Below are 16,986 nucleotides of genomic sequence, written 5' to 3' on the forward strand. Positions count from 1 at the left end.
ATGGCCTTGGTGGTGATCCTTGGATTCTTTTTTTACTTCTTTCACTATCCTCCTGGCCAGCACAGGTGTCACTTTTGGCTTCCGACCACGTCCTCTGAGATTTTTCACAGTGCGAAACGTCTTTGTATTTTTAATAATACGTTGCACTGTAGCCACTGGAACTTCAAAACATTTAGATATGGTCTTATAGCCCTTTCCTGACTTGTGAGCAGCCACAATGCACAGCCGCAGGTGCTCAGTAAGCCATTGTTTTAGCCATGACTTCCACAAACCAACAGAGCTTCTGTTTTTCACCTGTTGAGTTGATTAAAACAGCTTTTCCCAATGAATCAGGATAATTAGGATGCTTTAGAACAGCTTGGACTATTTGGAATGGTATAGAACTTTGGATTTTTCCATAGACTGTGACAGTTTGCAAAGGGTATGAATACTTTTGAACATGCCATTTTTTGGTCAAATGTAAATGAAAGCTGAGAAATTTTTTTTTTTTTTTTTTTTTTTTTTTTTTCCCACAATGATGCCTCTTGTATATCGTCTTATTATCTTTTGGGAGAAGCCTGTGTCATTTCCGGTCAAAAAAAAAAAAAACTTGCTTGTTGAATAAAAGTAACTTTAAGTCAGAATTTGCCAAGGGTATGAATAATTTTGGCCTTGACTGTATACACACTATATTGCCAAAAGTATTGGGACACCCCGTTGTAATGAACAGGTTTGAATACTGTAGTAATGTCTATAAACACAAATCCTAATGTTTAAGCATATAATGCTGCCTTATGTTAAACTGCTTTAAATTACTTTTCCACATCAATCTACACTCCATACACCACAATGGCAAAGCAAAAAAAAAAACTGGTTTTTAACAACTTTGCAAATTTAGTAAAATTAAAAACTTAAATGATTCTGTTGCATTCATACCCTTATTTGGGAGAGTTTAAATTTAGCTCATGAGCATTCGTATTGCTTGTAGATGTTACTACACTTTGAATGAAGTTAACCTGAAGTTAAATGGAAATGATTTGGAAAGGCACACACGTCTTAATAAAACGTCTAACAGCTGAAAATGCATTTTTTTTTTTTTTTAATGAATTAGTTGTGACAATTCTGTTTTTTCTTGGTCATTAGGGTGCATGGAGTGTAGCTTGATGTGGAAAAAAAGTAATTTAAAACAGTTTAACATAAGGCAGCAAAAAAAAAAAAAACTTAAATAATAAAGGGGAATGACTAGTTTCGCAAGGCACTGTATAAACACTTTTTCATTATTGCCTACATTCACATAAACTGTAAATAAATTGTACATTTAGTTTTTTTATATTAGTCCACATCCAAAGATCATTGAAATTTCTTGCAACAATAGTTAGCATTGTGATCAGTAAGAACCAATGCTAAATTATTTAAAACTATTGTGCCTTGAAAAACTATAAAACACATTGTCGACTTATTATAGACATAACAAAGGAGATGTAAATAATGCAATAATGACAATACTTTCAGTGACCGTCAGGGGGAAAACGTCCCACATTTTGTATCATTTATTCGTGGGCGCCCTCTATAGAAAAAGTCATGTATTACAGATGAAATATTCACTTTTGTATTTTGTGGCGGTACATTAAAACCAGCGAAATATATTATTATTATTATTATTATTATTATTATTATTATTATTATTATTATTATTATTATTATTATTATTATTATTTTAAATAATCTATACACAGTGGATACAGTTACTTTACATATGCTAAAACAAGTTGTGTCTGGGATGCGGTAACAGGGTAACACAGATGAGTTTCTGTTGTCACTCTCGAGGGGCAAAAGAAAAAGATGCACACCATGCAGCACGTACGAATATCATCTGAGGAAAATACCTATTCAAATGTCAATAATATTAAAATATTTCAGTAAATAAGATATAAAAATTAGTAGAATATCTTGTCTGGAAGTACCTGTTTTTCCATGTAAGCTGCAAAAAAAATGGTCTCCTGTGGGCGCCTAGAAAGCCGAAATCTCCATTAAACCGCTTTTAATGTCATTTTTAAGAGTTATGTAAATTCAAATATATAATATAATTGTAATAATTATTAAAATGTAATAATTATTACATAACAATAATTATTGTTTGTTAAACTTAATCTACCGATGAATGGCTGTAGTTGGCCCAGCCTCATCAGCGCTTAGAAAAGTAACAGCTATCATGTGATGACGCCGTCTGCGTGTCGCTTCAAACACGAACTGGACAAAATTATACCTGAATAGTAATACTGAGAAACTTTAATAGCTATTGAATTATATATACACAGTACACAGATAAATCAGGAGATATTTATTTGCTCTTAAATCAGGCGTTATTCATTTGCTCTTGCGTCGGTCACACGCATGCGCTGCTCAGCAGTACACGGATAATTTAGTGTGCATGACGTAAAAAGATGGCCGCGCAGTGGTGTTTATCTTATTGATTCACACGCACTGATCACAGAAATGAAAACGAGTCATTTATATTCCACGCTGTTTATTTTCGGCACGGATTATATTCATATCGGGCAATTCCTCTGGTTTTTCCTATTTTGTTGTGGTCAGAGGGACCACATTTTGTAGACAGTTTAAACCATGGTAAAGTGTTGTAACAGCTTACATAAAAATTCTCGTTAAACCTTCAGATTAAGCTCTAATTCTTTGGTTGCTGTTTACATACTTTTGTTTCTAAACATTTTCTATGGATAAAGCCTAACGTATTTGTGAAGTAAACGAGTACGTTATTTGTAGAACTCAATTAGGTTCATGACTTTCCTTGACAGCATTTTTAAGCGTCATGTGGGCTTTTAATCTGCGGTTCTTGCCTATATTTCTCATAAAGAGTACAGAACACGGTTCATGTTTGAACATCTGAAAAGATTTGGATGCTAAGGTTTTATGCTTTATATGTAATTTTTTAGTCTGCCAAAGTGGACACCATGGAGAGAAGTGAGACAAGTACAAAAAGCAGGAGTAGTTCTCACAGCAGAGGTGAGTTTCTCTAGACAGGTGTTCTGTGTTAGGAAAGAAAATGTTGAGAAGCACTATTATTAGAGAAGCAGTATTAATTAGATCTTAGCCTAATATTTCACCTACCTGACTGGAACTTATAAGAACAAACATGAATGCCAAGATTCTTGCCCTGGAAATCCTGGTTCAGTTTGGCCAATCACAAATGCCTTTTGTTCCTTAGTTTATTGCACTCATCTCCTTGATTTGTTATAACTTTCGTCAGTCTATAGTAAAACTAATGTTTTTACAGGTCCGATGGATTAGTACAGCCCAAAAAAATGACAATAATTGACCATTTTCAGCAGCAATAATCAGCAAAATATAATTTCATTTGGTTTGGTTTCATTGTTTATGTTCAGTGCTGCCAATATGGCTGATTGATTGAAGCATTGTGAAAACACTCTGTACATTAACAGGAAGAGAAAATCGAAAACGAGCAAGAAGCCGAAGCAGATCTTCCAGTTCTTCATCTTCCTCTTCCTCATCATCATCTTCTTCGCGCTCTTCGTCCAGCAGTTCATCATCACATAGTAACTCCAGCCCCAGTAGCTCAGGTAAGTTAAAAAATATATATATATTTATGAATTAAAAATGATATAGTCTAAAAGGAGAATTTTTGTAGGTGTAAAACTTCAGATACATTATTAACCGGAAAGAGGAAACTGTAATAAAGATGTCAGTGTGTTTTGTGCTTCTACTATAGATTCTTGCAAAAAAAGAAGAAAATCTTCGAAGAAAAGGAAAGATAAACATGGCAAGAAGGTACCTTGCTCTTTTTTCATTTTAGTTGATTCTGTAAATTTGTGTACTTTTGTCCAGAGTTGTCAGAATAAGCAAGTATGAAGGGACAATTCACACAAAACTTAAAACACAATTTAGTCACTCTCATTGTTACAAACCTGTATTTTGAACACAAAAGCAATTTATTTATGCAGTTTATGACATTTAGTGACCAAGGGCTGTCAGTTTTAAAAATAAATAAATATGCAACATTTTTTGACTGAACTATTTGTGACCCTAGACCACCAAACCACTCCTAAGTAGCACATGTATATTTGTAGCAATAACCAACAATACATTGTATGGGTCAAATTATCGATTTTTCTTTTATGCCAAAAGGCATTAGGTTATAAAATAAAGATTAGGTTCCATGAAGATATTTAGTAAATTTCCTACCATAAATATGTCAGAATTAAATTTTTGATTAGCAATATGCATTGCTAAGAACTTCATTTGGACAACTTTAAAAGCGATTTTCTCTGTATTTAGATTTTTTTTTTTCTCTCCTTCAGATTCCAGATTTTCAAATAGTTGTATCTCGGCCAAATATTGTCCTATCTTAACAAACCATACATAAATGGGAAGCTTAATTATTCATTTTAGGATCTCATTTTCAAAAAAAAAAAAAAAATGACTGGTTTTGTGGTCCAGGGTCACATTTCATTAAGAAGCTTGTTTATTTATTTATTTATTTTGTTCATTTATTAAATGTTGATTTGGAATCAGTTTTCACTTACTTGTTTTTGCTATTATTATTATAGAAAGGAAAAAAAGAGAAGACACGTAAGCGGAAGAAGGAAAGGGGACACAAAGGACAGGACGACAGCTCTGGACCTGTTCAAATTTCAAAGGTACTTTTTCCAACTCGACTCAGAATTTTAGAAATGTGTTTCTTTCATTCCTGTTTTTAATACGTTATCATGAATTTTCTGTGATCATTAAAAAATTATTGATACAACAATTTCTGTCATCCCCAGTATCTTAAGGAAAAGAAGAAAAAAGGGAAGTACAGTATGATTTCAGGGAAAAAGATTAAAATGAAAGTGAAAAAATCGAAAAAGGACAAGCAGGTGAGGTTTTTTGCTGGGCAGATTACACACAAAAAACAAATTAGACATTTGATATTGTTATAAAAGCATGGAATGGATATATTCCTCTGCTACTTTTATCTTTTTATGATGATCGTTGAAAATAGTGCTGAAATGTAAACCAGATTAAAGGAGAACTCCGGTGTGATTTTGACCTAAAGTGTATTGAATCATGATACCGAGTGTGAACGTACCTTGCACATCTCATCTCGGTTTGTGTCCTGCTGTCCGAAATCTGGGGTCAGTTAGCCGATGCTCACAACAGGTTGTCAATGAGAGTCAACAGGGCATCGGAATAGCCATGTAAATAAATCACTGTTTTACGCCATTTACGAGGCACAAAGTAGCTCCACACTTCATTGGTAGACTTCCAAGGGCCCTGACATTTAAAACGAGACATTGAGAACTCAAAAAAAGCACCGGTAGTTTTATACAGGTAGATTTATACAGACATTTTCCACCAGGAACAGACCGGTCGCCACCATCTTAAATTTAGTCACGATAAGTCGAGTGTCGAGCATGAAGGAAACTACAACCTGATAAGTTGATAACCTTGTAGCTTGGTGCTCGACACTCGACTTATCGTGACTAAGTTCAAGATGGCGGCGACCGGATTTTCTCTTCCAGGTACTGTCTGTATAAATCTTCTTGTAAATAAACTACCGGTGCTTTTTCTGAGTTCTCAATGTCTCGTTTTAAATGTCAGGGCCCTTGGAAGTCTACCAATGAAGTGTGGAGCTACTTTGTGCCTCGTAAATGGCGTAAAACAGTGATTTATTTACATGGCTTCTTCGATGCCCTATGGACTCTCATTGACAACCTGTTGTGAGTATCGGCTAACTGACCCCAGATTTCGGACAGCAGGACACAAACCGAGATGAGATATGCAAGGTACGTTCACACTCGGTATCATGATTCAATACACTTTAGGTCAAAATCACACCGGAGTTCTCCTTTAACTATAGTGAGTTTAACGGTTTTGCACAGATCATTTATTAAAGAATTAGTTCACTTCCAGAACAAAAATTTACAGATAATGTACTCACCCCCTTGTCATCCAAGATATATATGTCTTTCTTTCTTTAATCATAAAGAAATTGTGTTTTTTGAGGAAAACATTTCAGGAATTTTCTCTATAGAGTGGACTTCAATGGTGCACATGAGTTTGAACTTCCAAAATGCAGTTTCAAAGGGCTCTAAACAATCCCAGCCGAGGAATAAGGGCCTTACCTAGCAAAACGTTTGGTCTTTTTTTTTTAATAAATTATTATTTATACAAATTTAACCACAAATGCTTGTCTTTTCTTGCTCTGTGTGCTCCAGTTCAAGACAGTTCATGTTCTCCTCCAACTTCACAATCGCCCTACATCGCTGTTTTACCTTTTTTGTAAAGAGTGTTTGACCTTCTTTGCATGTTCACTTTGTAAACACTTGGTCGGTACTTTTGCAGCGCTGTAGGGCGATTTTAATGTTGGAGGAGAAAATGACAACTGGAGTGCACGAGTACGCATGCACATCGCAGAGCTAGGCAAGATGTGCATTAGTGATTAAAAAGTGTATAAACATTGATTTATTTAAGAAAATGACCGATCGTTTTGCTAGATAAGACACTCGTTTAGAACCCTTTAAAGTTGCATTTAAACTGCATTTTGGAAGTTCAAACTCGTGGGCACCATTGAAGTCCACTATATGAAGGAAATTACTGAAATGTTTTCCTCAAAAAACAATTTCTTTACTGAAGAACGAAAGACATGAACATCTTGAATGAGTAAAGGGGGTGAGTAAATTATCTGTAGAATTTTTGTTCTGAATGTGAACTAATCCTTTAACCCTTGCTTTATTATTTTTTTTAACAGATGGACAAAAACAGAGCTGAACTCCTGGAGTTCTTAAACTCCACTTTCTGATTCAATCCAGACCTGGAACTGCCGAACCAGACAACCTATTTTTTTCCATTATTCGTCTGACTTCCACTCAGGGAAAGACCATCTTCAACTATTAATGTTGTTGCCTGATGTTATACGTTGACAGTTCCTAACCATAAACTATGTGAATAATTGTCCTCCTTTTTTAAATTCCAGACTGTGTCCTGAAATGCTTATTTTATGTCTGATTACATGTACCCTATGAGAACTGTGGCTTGGATGTAACATTGTTACATGTTACTGAAATTGTATAAAAAGAAGTATTCTTGTATTCTCATTTTTAAATGCAAACCTCAAATACATCATAACAGAATCAGTCCGGATTTGTAAGGAATTGTTCAGAAGGATGTCAAACATGTGTGAACAGTTTGTGCTGATTTACCAGGGAGATGAAAGTTGTATATCTCACAAACAATTCAAATTTGAAACAACATTGTCGTCGTGTTGTTCCAGTGGTGTTTCTTGTCATCCCATGATAATCTGCATATTTACCATGTTGAGCCAAATGCAGACGCACCACTAGCAGGTAGTTGAAAGCGTATGATCTGCGTTTGTGAGTTACATGCATCTGACTGTGCTGATGACAATACTGTTAAATAAATTTCCATTTTGTGTCCTTTATTTTATGGTGTCTCAAAAAGGTACCACATACATTATAAACATTTGTTAGAAATTGGTTAGAGTGGCATAGTTTCAGTTACAAAACAGTTAACAAAATCATTTAGATTTTGTAAGGTATGCCTGTTACTGCATGAATAATAACTATTAATCTGTAGCCTAGCCCTACACTCTTAAAAAATAAAGGTGCTTTAAGATATTCTTCAAGCAATGCCATAGAAGAACCATATTTGGTTCCACAACGAACCATCTCTTTCTTACCTTTTTATAATCTGAAGAACCTTCTTTTGCCACAAAGAACCTTTTGTGAAACAGAAAGGCTCTTTAGATGTTTGAGGTTCTTTATGGAGCCATTTAGAAAAAAAAAAAGGTTATTCTATGGCATCGTAAAGCACCTTTAGTTTTAAGAGTGTATACAGCTTCTTTGTCAACAGGTATTATTTAGGTTTCAGGTACCATAGCAGTGAGGCATTTGTCATAAAACTCTAGAAGCATATGTGCATAAATCTTTATTTTTCAGCACAATGAAATTAAAACATTGATTTTGTACATTTACATTCTACAGTTACACTGATTGTAACACAAAAGTAATTAAAATTATTTTAAATATGTTTTGCAAACAACTTATCACTTACACACTTACACACATACTCTGACAAGACTGCCATACAACAAGCAAAAATTAAGTAAAAATCTACCATTCACAAGCATCTCAACATTTCCACACCAAATGCAGCACCACCTGTTTTGAAAAATAGGGCAAGGTTACAAAACTTGACCTGCACTGGAATGTTTTTGTAGAAAATGATATCAATTGCAAAACAGACGGGCCGTTAAAAACCCTTTTTTCAAAGTTCACAGGATAAATTAGGCAACTGTTTCAGAATAACTTGAATCTGATGGTGAGTGATCAGGAAAATACCTGGTTTCCCGTTTAAGAAATTTACTGTATGCACATTCAGTTCTAAATGAAAAGTGTGGGTTTTATGATCTGTAGTCCTTGTAAAAGATTTATTAATTTATAAAGCTTTACTTATAAGACTTAGGTTTTATTTCCCAACATCGACATACCTCTTACCTCCATACTTCTGAAAATATAAATACACTGAAAGTAACGGTGATATGCTGGGAATATCAGACAGTCGTTGACTGGATCAGATCCTGCTGAATCCCTCTCCCAGACACTCAAGCTTTCCCATTGATTCCCTTGTGTCTGAACTCTGGCATGCTCCAAACACGCTGTGCTTTCTCTGTTGTCTGAGCAAGGCCCTTCTCTACATCCCCACACACAGTCTTAACATCTACCCCATCTTCCTCAGAGCCATAATTGTTTGATTTCAGTCCCAAGGTGCTGCCGAATGGGTTGATCCGCACGCGAGACTTAAAGCTCATCAATGACAGGCTAATGGAGCGTTTGTTGTTCCACTGGTGGGTCAGACGCTGCGCCTCCTGCTCCTCTTGAGCACGCTCAAGTGCTTCCACAAGCACAGAGCGGAAGAGTCCGGAAACCTCCTGCACCTCAGGCTCATTCTCCATTAGCACCTGCCGAAACCTGTGAAGAGAGGAGAGAGTGTGAAGAGTTTTGCATTACACTTTTGTAAAAGGAGCATTATATGTCATAGAAAAAAGTTTCATTAATTATTCGTACTGTGTGTATTACTAACTTGCAGAAATCAAAACCTGACCATCCAAAAATGCATTCATTGTAACTAAGCTGTAAACGTCTCGTTCGAAACATAACTTGTTGAAATGAATGTTATTGCTTATGAGCTGCTTTCTTGCGAGTGTAATAGCCAAAAGAATGAAGAAACGTGACAAACGATGAGATCTGCATCTCTATAAGGATCACATACACAAAGGCATTGCCATGTTAGAATTGAAGAGGGTCCTGTCAAAACTGTTGCTGTAAAAAAGCACACAATCCCCTAGAATATCCTTTTATGCTTACACATTACGATTTGTACTCATGAAAATTACTAAATTAGTCAAACCTGTTCATTAGAAGGGGGTGTCCCGATACTTTTGGCAATATAGTGTATAAGGATTTAGAATTACAAAAAAAAAAAAAAACATTGAAAGATAAAGTATGAAGTTGCAATTACTTTGCTTACTTGGACCTCAATTGAAAAACTAAACGATAACTGAATTATTATAACATGATACACCTAGTAAAAACAGCATTTAATAGCCATTTACAAACTAAAAAATTCTTTTGGCTGTGTGTCTGGTTTAATCACCCATTAAAACAGATTTTACACAGCGCAAAAACATCCACCTCTCCTTCCCAGGTGAATTGTCGCCCTATGGTCCCTATGAGAGCAGAACATAAGCACTTGACTCATCAGAGTAAAAGCAGCCTCTTAGGACCTGTGCGCTCTTGCTCCACAGAATAAGATGTTCTTAGGCAGTCTTAAAATAGGTTTTAAAGCTAATTGTAAATAAGGTTGTAAGATTATGTCAGTATTTACTCACTGTTATGTTGTTCCAAACCTGTATGCAGCTTTTTTTGTTTGTTTGTTTGTTTTTTCACATACAACATTTTCGTTCATTGACCACAGGAAGACAAACTCCAAAAAGTACAAAAAAGCACCATAAAAGTAGATAATATGATTTGTGCAGCATATTTCCAAGTCGTCTAAAGCCATACAATAGAACCAGTGCTATTTTAGTATCACTGAGATACTGTTGAATCAGGTTTTATTTCTATACAGTTTTATGCAAAAGTTTGGGAACGCCTTGCAGAATCTGTAAAAATGTGAATAATTTTAACAAAATAAGAAAGATCATACAAAAAGCATTTTTTTTTTCATATAGTAAACACACACACACAAAAAGCTGAACTTATTAAAATAACCCCCAGCAAAAGTTTGGGAACCCTTGGTTCTTAATACTGTGTGTGGTTAATTGGATGATCAACGACTGTTTTTTGGTTTTGTGATGGTTGTTCATGAGTCCCTTGTTTGTTCTGAACAGTTTAACTGAGTAATGTTCTTCAGAAAAAAATCTTCCAGGTCTTAGAGTTTCTTCAGTTTTCCAGCATCTTTTACATATTTGAACCCTTTCCAGCAGTGACTGTATGATTAAAGATCCATCTTTTCACACGGAGGACAATTGAAGGACTCAAACACAACTATTAAAAAAGGTTCAAACATTCACTGATGCTCCAGTAGGAAACACAATGCAATAGGAGCCGGAGGGTGAAAGATCAAGGTAAATTGTACTGAATTTGTCTTCCGGAACACATGCAAGTATCTTCTGTTGCTTCCGCATGGCAGTACTAAATGGACAAAAATTATATTTCAACAAAATAAGAAAAATTCGGACATCTTCATCCTGTTCAAAAGTTTCCACCCCTGGCTCTTAGTCCCTCAGTTGCCCTCAGTGTGAAAAGATGGATCTCAAAATCAAACAGCCACTGCTGGAAAAGGTTCAAATATGCAAAAGATGCTGGAAAACTGAAGAATCTGCAGGACCTGGAGAACAATGCTCAGTTTAACTAACCACACGCAGTATTAGGAAGCAAGGGTTCACAAACTTTTGAAGTGGTTATTTTAATAATTTCAGCTTTTTTTTTTCTTGTGGACTACATGTACACATTTTATGTGAAGTATCTTACTCAGGACAGTAATAAATAAAAAATAACATGCATTTTGTATGATCACTCTAATTTTGTTAAAACTATTCACATTTTCACAAACTTTTACATAAAACTGTATTTTCCATTTTAATTTTAGTTAAAATTTTAGTAATGTTGGTGTGTTTTTGTAATTTTTAGGTGTAGTTTTATGTGCCTATATAGTTTTTATTGTTTTGTTTTATTTAGTTTGAGTTATTTTAGTATATTTTAACAATTTCACTTAAAGTAACAAAAAGGTTTTTTTTTTTAATTGATTGATTGATTTATTCGGTTTCAGTTCTGGTTTCTGTTTTAGTCTTAGTTAAAATAACCCTGTAAGGAACAGACCGATTTAATTATATTTAGAACTGTTCCTCACGCAGATATACTGGAAGGTCTTGACTTGGAATATAACACCGATTTATTTTTGGTCAACTGTCCCTTTAAAGGAGAACTCCGGTGTGATATTGACCTAAAGTGTATTGAATCATGATACCGAGTGTGAACGTACCTTGCATATCTCATCTCGTCTTGTCCACTGCTGTCCGAAATCTGGGGTCAGTTAGCCGATGCTCACAACAGGTTGTCAATGAGAGTCAATAGGGCATCGGAATAGCCATGTAAATAAATCACTGTTTTACGCCATTTACGAGGCACAAAGTAGCTCCACACTTCATTGGTAGACTTCCAAGGGCCCTGACATTTAAAACGAGACATTGAGAACTCAGAAAAAGCACCGGTAGTTTATTTACAAGTAGATTTATACAGACAGTACCTGCAAGACAAAATCCGGTCGCCGCCATCTTGAATTTAGTCACGATAAGTCGAGTGATGAGCAGGAAGGAACTTATCAGGTTATCAACTTATCAGGTTGTAGTTTCCTTCGTGCTCGACACTCGACTTATCGTGCCTAAATTCAAGATGGCGGCGACCGGATTTTGTCTTGCAGGTACTGTCTGTATAAAGCTTCTTGTAAATAAACTACCGGTGCTTTTTCTGAGTTCTCAATGTCTCGTTTTAAATGTCAGGGCCCTTGGAAGTCTACCAATGAAGTGTGGAGCTACTTTGTGCCTCGTAAATGGCGTAAAACAGTGATTTATTTACATGGCTTCTTCGATGCCCTATGGATTTCGGACAGCAGTGGACAAGACGAGATGAGATATGCAAGGTACGTTCACACTCGGTATCATGATTCAATACACTTTAGGTCAATATCACACCGGAGTTCTCCTTTAAGTCATGGGTGTTGGTTATAATGAGAGGGGGGCTGAACAAAAAGTAAGTTGCTGTGCTGTTGCTACCTGAACAAAAATGAACAGCGTCGGTTGGGGCTCATCTGAATCTCTCAGGTGCGCATCCCGTGAGGCCTGTGTGGGATTTAAAATGATCACTTCAGCAGGTTAGAGCTGCTTAGTTCGCCTAGAGAAACAAACATGGCTGTCTTTGTGCCTTTCTTGGTAGTGACATCACAAAGACGGCTTAGTAAACTAATTACCCAGATCGCCCTCCCCTGAACCTGTGATGACGAACATCCTCAAGTTGAAAACAAAACGTGCAGTGTTGAGCACCCAACATGCTCGATTGACCCATTTGTCTTACCTTTGTATTACAGTTCCGCAGTATGATGGTGGTACTTTGCTACACAGGTCCTCAAGGCCGAGTCTCTCTCCTTGGCTGATGTCATAAGAGCTGCGTGGGGTGCTCATGAGCCAGCTGTAGTCCACGCCGCTCTTTAGCCGCCGATATTCATTGTCTCGCTCTCGCTGTTGCCTCTCGGCCTCTTTCATCTGCCAGCTCAGCTCCAGCATCAGGGTGTCCGTAACCACTTCAGACGGCTCACGTCGTGGGCTGCGATAGTACGGCTCGTTCCAGCTGAACCACGACATGCTTGTCGCTGTCACCTGCCCTCTACTGCTCACCTTTAATTTTACCTGTGGGGATGCAGTAAAAGCTGTCATGGATACACAAAACACAGCAAGAACATTTTACAGTGTACAGTAGATGATGGGTCTTGGAATTAGTTTTTGTGATGCAAAATGTTTATTTGCAATTTGCAACTCTGCAATTTACCAGAGTTAAAGTAATGGTCCACATAAAAGTTAAAATTCTGTGATCATATGTCAACAGTCCTGGGTCCTATTGACTTTCATAGCATTTTAGTACTATGGATCTAGAAGAACCCAACATTTTTCTTTACCAACATTCACTTGCAGCAATGCCATAGAAGAACTATTTTTGGTTCCCCAGTGAACCAAATAACCATCATGTTGTTGGGGCTGAATGTTACCAAGCCATAATCTCAGAGCACAGATGCTCTTTAACACCTGACAGACATGACAGCGCTGAGCTCTCGGCTCATTTCCAACACGGAATCTGACTCAGGTTTTACCAGACATCAGGTGGTAGCCAGACACATTACTGTATATTGTACAAAAGTATACTTGTCTTTAACTTCAAACATCTAAATTTGTTGATACAGTTAGCAATTTGAGAAAGATACTGATGTATTCCCTTGTGTTTGCCAGGCTTATAAATGATTTACCTTACAAATCTGATGAAATGGCGCACACTGCGTTTCCAGATAAATCTTATAATAAACCCAAATTCACAGCAATATGCAGAGATTAAGTTTGAGATGCTCCACACATGTTAATGATAACTGTTTGTGTGGAGCAGCATTTACTGCGAACTGAGCTGTTTTGAGATGCACGTAAGTAATCTACATGCACAATAATAAACCTGCATTGCATATATTTGTTTAATTGAATTGAAGCATTTGTGAATTCGCAATAGCATTATTATTTAATTGGTTTATCTATCATGCAGCCTTCTCATGCACATTCTCATCCATGAAATGCGCCACTTCTGTTTTTTTGCCCACACGACCAAAATGCAAATAAGGATTTTTGAAAATAAAGTACTGGAATTAAATTGAGACATTGTGACAGCTCTATAATATGATGAAATACACTCTTAAAAGTAAAGGTGCTTCACAATGCCATAGAAGAACCTTTTTGTCTAAATGGTTTCATAAAGAACCTTAAACATCTGAAGAACCTTTCTGTTCTTTGTGTTGAAAGAAGGTTCTTCAGATTATGGTTGTGGAACCAAAAATAGTTCTTCTATGGCATCGCTGTGAAGAACCTTTTAAATCACCTTTACAAAGCATAGTTTTGTTGATGGTTTTCAAGAATAATGGCATGTCACATAAGCTGTCCATGTTGGCATGTATCTTATTAGGTTAAATTCTGGCATGTATCTAATTAGGTTGTATTTGTACGGAAATACTGACACATACAGACACGTACACCACAACAGATGTGCAAAGCATTATCTCTTTGCTATTAAAAGTTGACAAGTCTAATTTTCTTTTATCCTATGCATGCTAATTTGTTTATCTACATCTTATTGGTTGGATTTAGCAAAAATTGCAAGATTTTCTTTTGAATTTTCACTCAGATATTGCTAGTGAATTTCACAAACAATTACAAAGAATCTGCAAGTACCACATCAACCATTTCTTTTTTAAAACACATTTATTTTTACTTTCCTGGGATGATGAGCATTTGGAATTAAGAACCGTTAATAGGACAGTTCACCTCAAAAAATTAACATTTTGTCACTAATTACTCGCCCTCATGTTGTTCCAAACCTACAGTCGTGGCCAAAAGTTTTGAGAATGACACAAATATTAGTTTTCACAAAGTTTGCTGCTAAATTACTTTTAGATCTTTGTTTCAGTTGTTTCTGTGATGTACTGAAATATAATTACAAGCACTTCATACGTTTCAAAGGCTTTTATCAACAATTACATGACATTTATGCAAAGAGTCAGTATTTGCAGTGTTGGCCCTTCTTTTTGAGGACCTCTGCAATTCGACTGGGCATGCTCTCAATCAACTTCTGGGCCAAATTCTGACTGATAGCAACCCATTCTTTCATAATCACTTCTTGGAGTTTCTCAGAATTAGTGTATTTTTGTTTGTCCACCCGCCTCTTGAGGATTGACCACAAGTTCTCAAGGGATTATAATCGGAAAGAGGCTTCATTGGAGAATATGACTTTGCCCCAGTCCTCAGCAGTCCATTCGCCATACTTTTTGCAGAAGATCAATCTGTCCCTGATGGTTTTTTTTTGGAGAGAAGTGGCTTCTTTGCTGCCCTTCTTGACACCAGGCCATCTTCCAAAAGTCTTGGCCTCACTGTGCGTGCAGATGCGCTCAAACCTGCCTGCTGCCATTCCTGAGCAAGCTCTGCACTGGTGGCACTCCGATCCCGCAGCTGAATCCTCTTTAGGAGACGATCCTGGCACTTGCTGGACTTTCTTGGATGCCCTGAAGCCTTCTTAACAGTGCAGTGGAAAGTTTTTTTCAGGATTAAGTTAATTTTCATGGCAAAGAAGGACTATGCAATTCATCTGATCACTCTTCATAGCATTCTGGAGTATATGCAAATTGCTATTATAAAAACTTAAGCAGCAACTTTTCCAATTTCCAATATTTATGTAATTCTCAAAACTTTTGGCCACGACTGTACAGTATATGGCTTTTGAGAATTGTCTCAAGAGTTTTGTTTGTCCATACAATTCAATGTAATCTTAACCAAATCTGTTTGAGTACTAAACAAAGAAACATGTCATCCATAAACCTGCCTCAAACAGAAGACCAGATCTGAGTGCAAAACAATTCAATTTCAGAGAATGTCAAAGCTTTTAGATACACTAATTTGGATACAATAGCCATGTTGATACCGACCATTTGACCAAAGCAGTAATTTATGATCCGATGCATCAAAAAGAGACTATTATGGCTTAAAAGCTCTACTAACATTTTAAGCTTCTAAAACTAAAAGTAATCTGCTCAATAACAGAAGCCGAGAATGCTGCAATGGTCTTTTCACGTAATTACTGATGAAAATCTAATTGAAAAGATGAAACACTTCAAGGTACTAAAGATAAAAAGCCTTTAATTAAACGGGCTAAGTCATTAAAATTGTTAAAAGTGTAGACCTACAATTTAATATGCTCAATGTCCACCTGTTACTACTAGCATCACTGTTAATTGCTGTCAGTCATTCTTAAAATACAAAGTTTGACATCTCAAAATGTGCTGAATTCATCAGTCTTGTGTTTTTCTCAATATTGTCTTTCTCTACGTCTATCCACCCACTCCTCCTCCATTCTCCTGTGCTATTTCCTCTTTATTCCTTTCTGATTTGCTCAATCTCCTTACCTTTAGAAGTGATTCGGTTGTCTTGTAGGGCTTGTAGATGTGTAATGGCCCAGGTCACATTTCCTCTTTGAGATTGCTCTGAAGTGTGTCTTTCCGTTTGCGGTTGCTATAGCGATGCTCCCCAAGCCTATTCTGCCACATGCATCATCAGCTGAAAGGCAGATGGGATGGGAGAGCAGAAGAGAGGGGGAGGACGGGTCATGCGCTGCATAAACAGATTACGAGCATGTGTGGGCTATGAGGTCATGTGACTAAGACGGGTTATCTGGTACAGGGCTAACGCTGAGGCCTTATTTCCTTTTCCCCCAATTAAGTTTAAAAACCTCATGATCGTGTAATGTTTCAAAAGTCTTAAGCTTCAGTGCAAGCGAGGAAATCTGACCTTTTGTTCAAAGAGCTCACATGTTGATTGCCAGAAATTAGCTTATTTCATTAGTGGTCTAGAAATACTGTTCATTTTTCATGTTTACAAGTTTAAATAAAGAATGCATACATGAATAGATTAATACAATTTCCAAAGGCTATATCTTTATTTCAAATTATCACTAATTATTAGTTAAGATATGTTGGCATTTCTAATGTTTTCTCAACTAGGTAACAGATATTGGCACAGACCTGTTTTGAGTGACCTAGCAGCTCGGTAGAGGACTGGAGGACAGCAGATGGAAAAGGTTTAATCCAAGCAGATGTCTCAGCTTAGCAGTAAAA

At 36.5% G+C, this 16,986-nt stretch overlaps 2 protein-coding genes across 2 annotated transcripts; one reads left to right on the top strand and one right to left on the bottom strand.

Annotated features, from left to right (window-relative positions):
- Positions 1-2,402: 2,402 nt before the first annotated feature.
- Positions 2,403-7,435, top strand: LOC141283283 (uncharacterized). Its single transcript, XM_073816569.1, has 7 exons — positions 2,403-2,607; positions 2,931-3,000; positions 3,438-3,575; positions 3,725-3,783; positions 4,563-4,652; positions 4,779-4,871; positions 6,746-7,435. Exons 1-7 carry the CDS (start codon positions 2,605-2,607, stop codon positions 6,794-6,796), a joined length of 504 nt encoding a protein of 167 aa, XP_073672670.1. The 5' UTR covers positions 2,403-2,604; the 3' UTR covers positions 6,797-7,435.
- A 491-nt stretch (positions 7,436-7,926) lies between these two features.
- Positions 7,927-16,422, bottom strand: rd3 (retinal degeneration 3, GUCY2D regulator). Its single transcript, XM_073816568.1, has 3 exons — positions 16,279-16,422; positions 12,648-12,979; positions 7,927-8,984 (listed from the first exon to the last, which is right to left on the bottom strand). The coding sequence occupies exons 2-3, from the start codon at positions 12,932-12,934 to the stop codon at positions 8,618-8,620; spliced, it is 654 nt and encodes a 217-aa protein (XP_073672669.1). The 5' UTR covers positions 12,935-12,979; positions 16,279-16,422; the 3' UTR covers positions 7,927-8,617.
- Between the last annotated feature and the right edge of the window lie 564 nt (positions 16,423-16,986).

Source organism: Garra rufa, chromosome 13, assembly GCF_049309525.1.
Source record: "Garra rufa chromosome 13, GarRuf1.0, whole genome shotgun sequence".
NCBI classification, from domain to species: domain Eukaryota; kingdom Metazoa; phylum Chordata; class Actinopteri; order Cypriniformes; family Cyprinidae; genus Garra; species Garra rufa.